The sequence below is a fragment of the Engraulis encrasicolus genome, unplaced genomic scaffold (assembly GCF_034702125.1).
Source record: "Engraulis encrasicolus isolate BLACKSEA-1 unplaced genomic scaffold, IST_EnEncr_1.0 scaffold_182_np1212, whole genome shotgun sequence".
NCBI classification, from domain to species: domain Eukaryota; kingdom Metazoa; phylum Chordata; class Actinopteri; order Clupeiformes; family Engraulidae; genus Engraulis; species Engraulis encrasicolus.
In genome coordinates, this window is record NW_026945373.1 from 80,668 (window position 1) to 90,508 (window position 9,841).

Here is a 9,841-nt window from a genome sequence, read left to right on the forward strand (position 1 = left end):
CACACACACAGACACACACACACACACACACATACGCACGCACACACACATACACACACACACACACACACACACACACACACACACACACACACACACACACACACACACACACACACACACACACACACACATGAATGTCTTTGTTTCTGTTTCCAGGAGGTGTTCCACACACACACACACACACACACACACACACACACACACACACACACACACACACACACACACACACACACACACACACACACACTGGGACATATTATCATGAATAACTCAATACATTACCATTGCTATGCGGATGATACCCAACTTTATTTATCCATGTCCCCCAATGACTACACCCCCCTTGAATCACTCTATCATTGCGTTGACCAAATTAACAATTGGATGTCCCACAATTTCCTCCAGCTAAACACGGACAACACTGAAGTTATTATATTTGGGAAAAAGGAGGAGAGACTAAAGATTGCTACTGCCCTTGAAACCAAGGGGCTGAAAACAAAGGACACGGTTAAAAACCTTAGCGTCCTTATTGACAGTGAACTAAGCTTCACCAGTCACATTAAAGCCATTACTAAGTCTGCATTTTACCACGTAAAGAATGTTTCTAAATTTAGAAGCCTAATGTTAAAGCATGATTTGGAGAAGCTAATACATGCCTTCATTTTTAGTAAGCTTGACTACTGCAATAGTCTTTTTACAGGCCTCCCCAAAAAGACCATCAAACAGCTTCAATTAATCCAGAATGCAGCAGCAAGGGTACTTACTAAAACAAGGAAGTTTGACCACATTACTCCAATCTTGAGATCACTGCATTGGCTCCCAGTAAGTTACAGAATTGATTTTAAGGCACTGCTTCTCGTGTTCAAATCACTAAATGGAATGGGACCCACCTATCTGCTGGATATGTTTCAGCTCTATGCACCAAATAGGTCACTAAGGTCAACTGAGAAGAATTTGCTGGTAATGCCTAGAGTCAAAACAAAGTGTGGTGAGGCAGCTTTTAGCTTCTATGCTGCAAAGCTTTGGAACCATCTTCCTGATGATATAAAAAATGCACCATCTGTTGCAAGTTTTAAATCTAGACTCAAGACGAAGTTTTTTGCAGATGCCTACCTGTAACCTTAATTTTATGTATTTATTTTAATTTTAATTCTACCATATGTTTTACTGTAGCGCTTTTTCTTCCCACTTAGCTTAAATTGTGTTTTTATTTATTTATTTCCATTTTCTTTTTATCATATGTTTTATCTTAATGTTTGAAATCTTCCTTGGCTTTTAAATACTTTTAAAGGCTCTTTGTATATGAAATCTTCGTTAGCTTTTAAATACTTTTAAAGGTTCTTTGTATATGTAAAGCACATTGAGTTGCACATGTGTATGAAATGCGCTATATAAATAGTTGATTTGACTTGACTTGACTTGACTTGACACACACACACACACACACACACACACACACACACACACACACACACACACACACACACACACACACACACACTCACACACACACTGATGACTGACATGCAGGATCCATTCCACACACACCAGACAATAGTTTGTAAATCTGAAAGAACGTATTCATATTTTTGAGAATGTCTTTGTTTCTGTTTCCAGGAGGTGTTCCCCACATCTCAGACATGAGGATTGTGCTGCTGGGAAACAGAGCTGCAGGGAGGAGTTCATGTGGAAACACCATCCTGGGCAGACAGGAGTTCCAGACTGCAGGAAGAACAGCTGAGTGTGTGAGGAGAGAAGGAGAAACAGCAGGGAGACACATCACTGTAGTGGAGACTCCAGGATGGTGGGTAAACTACATTGTAGAGGACACTCCTAAACATCATAAACGAGAGATTGTCCTCAGTGTGTCTCTGTGTCCTCCAGGACCTCATGCTGTACTCCTGGTCATTAGGGTGGATGGACCATTCACAGTGGCATACAGAAGAGCAGTACAGGACCACCTGGAGCTTCTGGGTGAAAGTGTCTGGAATCACACTATGGTGCTGTTCAGCTCTGAGGACTGGCTGGGAGACACAAGCATTGAGCAGCACATTGAGAGTGGAGGAGAGGCTCTGCAGTGGGTTGTGGAGAAATGTGGGAACAGGTACCATGTTTTAGACAACAATAAGAGTGATGGTGGCCAGGTGACAGAGCTGCTAGAGAAGATAGAAGAAATGGTGACAGTGAACAGTGGCCATCACTTTGACATTGATAACAACATGCTGATTACACTGACAAAGAAGAAGAAGGAAGAAAAGAGAAGAGCAGAGCAGAGGAAGATGAAGGTGCAGAAACAAAGAGAGACTTTCAGATCATCACCAGGTGAGACAGGGCCGGTTCTGGCTTATTTGGTGCCCTAGGCGAGTTTGAGTTCTGGCGTGGAGGATGTGATGGTGGTGGGGCCCCCAACCCCAGATGAGAGGGAGGTTATCAATGTGTTTGAATTGTAATATGAAATTGAATGTGTAAAATGCATGTGTAGACAATAGGCCTTACAAGGAGGTCTGCATTGATAGCCTATCTACACTACAGCATCACAAAGCATGGCAGCATAACAATTTTAATAAGCTACACATTTGTGCTGTCTATGATTCCAAACCAATTTCATTTCTGGACTGGAAATAGTGGTGCATTTGTGAGTAGGAGAATGAGAAGGGGGCTGTCTATGTGTTTGAACTGGAGGGACAGGGAGAAAGGGAGAAGAGCTGTCACAGTCACGCTATTGAATTTCATAATATACAAAATATAGTAAATAGCCTCACTTGTCTGCAATACTACATCACTCAGCATGAAAACATGCTGTGCATGGTTCTGTTAAATGATTCATGTAGGCTATGTCATTCTGGTCTGGAAACAATGTTTTTTTAAGCTTACAACAAGCAGGTAATTCATGTGGATGGAAGGAGATGTGGCAGCTAAAATTGTTTTAAACATTCCACCAGTCTTACTTTACATTGCTTGTCAACCTAAGCAAGTATTATCAGGTAGTGGGTAGTGAGTAGGCTACTAACAGCTAGGCTACTTTACTGGATTTCATTGCTTGGCATACTTGGCTAATGTTAGCATGCTAACTAGCGATTTCTCAGATCAAAAACAAAGCTCTTTTTCTCTCTAATTCCAAATAGTAACCTCACAACTATTAGGCTTTCCATAATCACAAACGGTTGCTGATTAAATCACATAGTTCCAAAACACCCTCTGAAACTCCTGCATCATGCAATGAGTGGTTTAATGAGAACTTATTATATGGTTGTGACGTCATCGGTCGAATGCTCCATTCATTTCAACGGGGCTCCCCAACGTTCGCACGTCTGTTATTTTTCGATAACGGACGGGTTGGTCTATAACAGACCGCTGTCAATGGCAACAAGACGTTTCACTGCTAAAGCGACTTTTCAACAAGACTCTAATCAGCTGCTGTGATAGACAACACCTGTTGTCCTGGCTACCTAGCTGTTGTCTAGCGGTGTTCCACAACGGCACTGTTTTGTTTTGCGCAGCAAATGTCCCCACCATGTGTGAATCATTTAAATATATCCATATAATAAGCGGGTTAACTTTCGGCGAGTCGGTCGCTTTGTGGAATAGCAGCACTTCAGAGAGAACAAGACCCCTCCGCTCTGCGTCGGGGTCTAAAGATTCTCTCTGTCGTGCTGCTATTCCACGGTAGCGACCTTCTCGCCGAACGTTAACCCTTACATAACAATTCTCCATCCAGCAGAGCACTGCTGTTTGCGCTTGCCTCTGTCTCTCCAGTGAGTCTCCAAATTCAAAATAGATCACACGCTGTCACTCGTCCCGCCCCCTTTCTCAGAACTGTCTGTTTATTGGTTCACAGACTTCCCTGAGACAGTTGGAAGCGATATTACTATTGGCTGAGGGGCGCTTTGCCGTGAGGAGCGCTTTCGCCACGCTTTGTTGATTGCGACTTCATAAAAAAAACTTCATATCGCAAAATTATGCATCGGAGAGCGCCATTTCGGCGCTCCTTCTTCACATGGCGCTAGGCGACCACCTAGCCGGCCTATGCTTAAAACCGGCCCTGAGGTGAGAAATGTACTGCTGCTGAATCTTAATGGACATTGTTCATTTCCATTCCACAGCTATTCTCTATTATAGTAATCACTCTCTTTCTCTCTGTCTCTCTCTCCGTCTCTCTCTCTCTCTCTCCCTCTCTTTCTCACACACACACGCAGACACATGGGGACCTATGCGCACTGCGAAACACACACAATCTCTCACACACACACACACACACACACACACACACACACACACACACACACACACACACACACACACACACACACACACACACAAGCGTAACTATAGCACAAGCGTAACTATAGGCGGTGCAACCGGTGCAGCCGCACCGGGGCCGCGACTACTGGGGGGCCCGCGAACGCCCCCCCTCCAAGTAGTTCTATACCCATTGGTTACGAGTCGAAAAACGGATGGGCATTATATCCTGTACGCTACATTCACCTTATGTCCAGACACTATTTATAGACCGTGTCAGACTCCCACAAGACGGTGGGAATTTAGAGCATTAAATCAATTGCAAATTGACACTTTTAGTTACTATATTGCTACAGGTCATTACATGGGCAGTGAAATTGTTCAGACAAATGTTTCAAATAGCAATAAAGGTAACACATGAACGCTATATTTGTGCATTTTATTTTTTACATTGCGGCCAGGAATTGTGGGATATACAGTATATTTTCATACACTATCAGTGGTAACGTTCTGTTTGGAATTACCACACGATTGATTCCCTTACCAAATTAAATGCATGCTGGTCAGTCGAACGTGGACTCTTTTGTTCTCATCTTATCTATGTTGTAGTAGTAGGCTATGCGTTTGTAGCAGAGTGGAGGTTGGTAGGATTGCTAACTTCTAAGCAATTAGGTTTTAAAAGGTGACTACGCCAGTCTCGTTAAGGGTGAGACAACCCAGATGTTAAAAATACAATTTTCCCCGACAGGTTCTAGATGACAAGGATGACACAGCTGTTGCACATACAATAGTTTTTATTTTCTTCTGCTTTCAGTCTTATTCGTTTTCAAAATGAGCAGGCAGTTCACTTGAGTCCATATACACAAACAGAGTCTTAAAGGGACAGTTTGGTCAATTTCAACATGCAGTTGTATTGCTCACGCTACCCCTGACTTGTCAGTACCTGGTGATGCCACATTTTTCGGCTCAGCCCTTTTCGAGATATGAGCAATTCTAATGGGGGCAGCGTTTGTTTACATTTTTAAAAAATGAAACATAGGTCAACTCCAAATATTTTCCCAAAAGGTACTGCTGTTTGCTAGTTGTCTGCTGATGTTTTATAACATTTTGGATGTTTTTGGGAATAAATAAAAATGTTTTTTGAAATGTAAACAAAGAGCTGCCCCCATTACAATGACCAGGATCTCAGAAACGGCTGAAGAAGAAGAAAAAAAAATCTCAGGTACTGACAAGTCCAGGGTAGTGTGAGCATTACAACTGCATGTTGAAATTGACCAAACTGTCCCTTTAACTCTACTGAAGTCAATACAGGTACATATCGTGAAACGGTGACGGCTTAAGTGCGAGAGCACTGAGTAGGCCTAGTACAGGTAATTTACTGAGTGTGTTAACTACACACTGCACTGCGAATGCAAAATAACACTGCAATCAATCAAAACTGTACACACAAAACATAATCAAAATAAACAAAATAAGTCACAGCACACTGAAATGATTCACAGTGAAGAGGTAGCCTATGTTTATCAAATCAGGCCTCTTGGCAGAGAGTTTAGGCTACTATACCACTCAGGGGATCTACACCTCACCAATAAGTTTACACGATACTGCTACAAATCTCAACCGGCCAGTCCCCAATCACTCATCCCTTGTCTAAGGGGTGGGTGACTGGAGCTTACCGTGTCAGACCGTATGGCTGAAAGACGAAAGCGTCGCGCACCTGCGCAAAGGAACAACAACCTGCCACTACTAAAAGAGCTCGTGGTGGTAAAAGGCAAAATAACAAACACAAACACCGGGAAAAGACGGCGGCGTCCCCCACCCCAGCCAATTGACAATAATGTGCTCAACCTAGAAAGCACAAGACAGACTGGGTTAATGCCAGGGAAATGCCATTATCAATGAGCAAGGTGTGGCATGAAAGCCACAGGCACAGAGTGACGGTTAATTAGAAATTACCTTCAGTTGCAATTGGGAAGCACTGGACCGAGCTTGGAAGTCTACGGTTGACCCTTGCTTCACCATGCAATGCTGCAGTGAAACAACATCTCGTTAGCCACAGTACAAACATAATTGGCTATCGCCAGGTGCACACAGAAGGGCTTACCTTCGAGCCGGTTAGGCTACATGCGGCAACCTGGCGTCCGCATTTCAGCTGCGCTCTACGCGCTCCAGTGTGGGTCCAACACCCAACACGCCAACATCACCTACTTCACCCAGCGTACAGGGCTTCCCCAAGCGCCAACCGGTACTGAGGTTAGCCACACCTGGCTAACAGACAACATAGTAGGCAATTTATACTAACCGGAAGGGCTCCACCCTCGCCCACACGGGCAGCTGTTTTCAATTACAACATGCACCCTAACAGGGGACCTAGTCCAACCTGTTACACGTTGTTGGCTTGAAGGCGGAATATAAAATGAGTTTAGTCACTTCATTCGCCAAGAATAGAGATGGCTACTGGCTAGCAAGAACATCCTATGGATATTAGACCGCCTTGGATATTATCTGAGAAGATTTCAAAGACGCTACGAAGAAGGTAAGGACAGGTTTCCCTATAATAATGTCCGCCGCGGCATTATATTGATTTCATATCACTCATCTCCTTCAGGGATTTTCCAATTGTTGTCACTTTCTAGTCCAGTAGTCTGGGTTCGGCAGGGTCTGGCTAAACGAAAGAAACGAGGCACATTTTTAACGGTGTCCATTCTAGTTTGTAATCTGTGACAGCGGTATTGCTGTAGTTATTCCCAGCGTTGTAACTTAGTTGTGTGTTCTCCAATTGACAACTAGTTGTGCTGACTTGCTAACAGCACCTCCACTCCATGTTGATTTTATCATCTAGCGTTTCTCCTGGGGGGGCAATCGCTATTCCGACATACCGCTATTCCGACATACCGCTATTCCGACAGCCGACATACCGTAGGGTTAGGGTTAGGGTTAGGGTTAGGGTCAGGGTTAGTGTTAGGGTTAGGGTAACTGTATGCACTCTCCCTAAACTGGTAAAAGCTGAGCAACGTAGCACAAACCAAAGAAATTGCATAACTCGCGCCGGTATTCCGACAATAGACATCAATGTCGGAATAGCGACATGTCGGAATAGCGCCACGTAACCTCTCTCCTGTTAGCATAATATAAGTTAAGTTATTCTGTTAGCTTGGCTATGTTACGAAGTGGACTCTGGTGTTGTCAGCTAGGGGAGGTGAGAAAGAAATCTAAATAAGTGGACGATTCTGTGTGCGTGTGTAGAGCTCTATCTGTGTATGTTTTACTGGTGGGCTGTCACCAATGTGTTGTCATGGTTGTCTTGGATGTTGTGTATCCACTCCTTGGTATCCACCCATGCACCGTCTCCGTCTTTTCCCATGTTTTTGGTAGCCGGGACCGTCTTCCATAACCAGCGTTGCATATTGTGCCGTTATTTGATGATGCCAAAGGCCGCAAAACTACTTTGCAATGGCACCTTGTGTATGTGGGGTAGGCCTAGTGGAATATTGAAATAATTATGAAGGCATATTCTGTTGATTGTGCCATCTATCTTTTAAGTCCTTAGTGTTATTTTTTTTATGAAGTTTAAACTGGGGTGATCAGCAGGGTTGTCTCCCTCGTCTGTGTAGCCTGCTGTCAGCAGGCACCGTGCGCTCGCAAGCACACACGCAGCCCCCTGTCCCTGTCTCAACCGGTCTCTAGACACATATTCCGAAAGCCTTTCTTTGCGTTTGTCCTGTTGTTGTTTTTTTTTTGGGACAGATAACTTAAATACTCTATGATGTAAATGTGCACATCGTTGCAGCATTCACAATGCTGTTGCAATTGCAAAGAAAATAGCCCACCCTTTCACCCGTAATGGCTAAATAAAATATCCTAAAATTAGCACAACCTCCGGGGGCCCGTGCTGGATACTCGCACCGGGGCCCGTGACCGAGTTGTTACGCCTNTGCACCCAAGCCCTACGTCGTGGGCGGCAGTAGATTTGGGGAAGAACACACACACACACACACACACTCTCACTGACATGCAGAATGAACGTATGAATATTTTTGAGAATGTCTTAATTTCTGTTTCCAGGAGGTGTTCTCCACATCTCAGACATGAGGATTGTGCTGCTGGGATCCAGAGCTGCAGGGAAGAGTTCATGTGGAAACACCATCCTGGGCAGACAGGCATTCCAGACTCCAAGAAGAACAGCTAAGTGTGTGAAGAGAAAAGGAGAGAGAGAAGGCAGACACATCACTGTAGTGGAGGCTCCAGGATGGCTGGCAAACTACACTGTAGAGCAAACTCCTGAACGAGATAAACAAGAGATTGTCCTCAGTGTGCCTCTGTGTCCTCCAGGACCCCATGCTCTACTCCTGGTCATTAGGGTGGATAACACATTCATACAAGCACACAGAACAGCAGTGCAGGAACACCTGGAGCTCCTGGGTGAGAGAGTCTGGAGCCACACTATAGTGCTGTTCACCTATGGGGACTGGCTGGGAGACACAAGCATTGAGCAGCACATTGAGAGTGGAGGAGAGGCTCTGCAGTGGGTTGTAGAGAAATGTGGGAACAGGTACCATGTTTTAGACAACAAAAAGAGTGATGGTGACCAGGTGACAGAGCTGCTGGAGAAGATAGAAGAGATGGGGATGGTGAACAATGGTCATCACTTTGGCTTTGATAACAACATGCTGATTACACTGACGGAGAAGAAGAAGGAAGAAAAGAGAAGAGCAGAGCAGAGGAAGATGAAGGTGCAGAAACAGAGAGAGACTCTCAGATCATCAGCAGGTGAGAAATGTGCTGCTGATGAATCTTTATGGGACATGTTCATTTCCATTTCACAGCTATTCTCTATTATACCAATCTCTCTCTCTCTCTCTCTCTCTCTCTCTCTCTCTCTCTCTCTCTCTCTCTCTCTCTCTCTCTCTCTCTCTCTCTCTCTCTCTCTCACACACACACCACACACACACACACGCACACACACACAAACACATGGGGAGCAATGCACACTGAGAAACACACACACACACACACACACACACACACACACACACACACACACACACACACACACACACACACACAGTCACCCAAGCCCTACGTCGTGGGCGGCAGTAGATTTGGGGAAGAACACACACACACACACACACACACACACACACACACACACACACACACACACACACACACACACACACACATGCACACACACAAACATCTGAAATGCACTCTCACTGACATGCAGTATCCGCCCCACACACAGATATTATACTTATATCTCTCTCTCTCTCTCTCGCTCTCGCTCTCGCTCTCTCTCTCTCTCTCGCTCTCTCTCTCTCTCTCTCTCTCTCTCTCTCTCTCTCTCTCTCTCACACACACACACACACACTGATGACTGACATGCAGGATCCATTCCACACACACCAGACAATAGTTTGTAAATCTGAAAGAACGTATTCATATTTTTGAGAATGTCTTTGTTTCTGTTTCCAGGAGGTGTTCCCCACATCTCAGACATGAGGATTGTGCTGCTGGGAGGCAGAGCTGCAGGGAAGAGTTCATGTGGAAACACCATCCTGGGCAGACAGGAGTTCCAGACTCCAGGAAGAACAGC

General features: G+C 44.7%; 1 protein-coding gene across 1 annotated transcript; it reads left to right on the forward strand.

Moving 5' to 3' along the window:
• Positions 1 to 390: 390 nt before the first annotated feature.
• On the forward strand, positions 391 to 8,888 carry LOC134442606 (GTPase IMAP family member 8-like; the record flags this gene model as incomplete). The annotated part of the gene is made up of 3 exons (XM_063192664.1): positions 391 to 541; positions 1,624 to 2,328; positions 8,311 to 8,888. Coding segments are annotated over exons 1-3 (1,434 nt in total), but the record flags the coding sequence as incomplete, so codon positions are not given.
• Between the last annotated feature and the right edge of the window lie 953 nt (positions 8,889 to 9,841).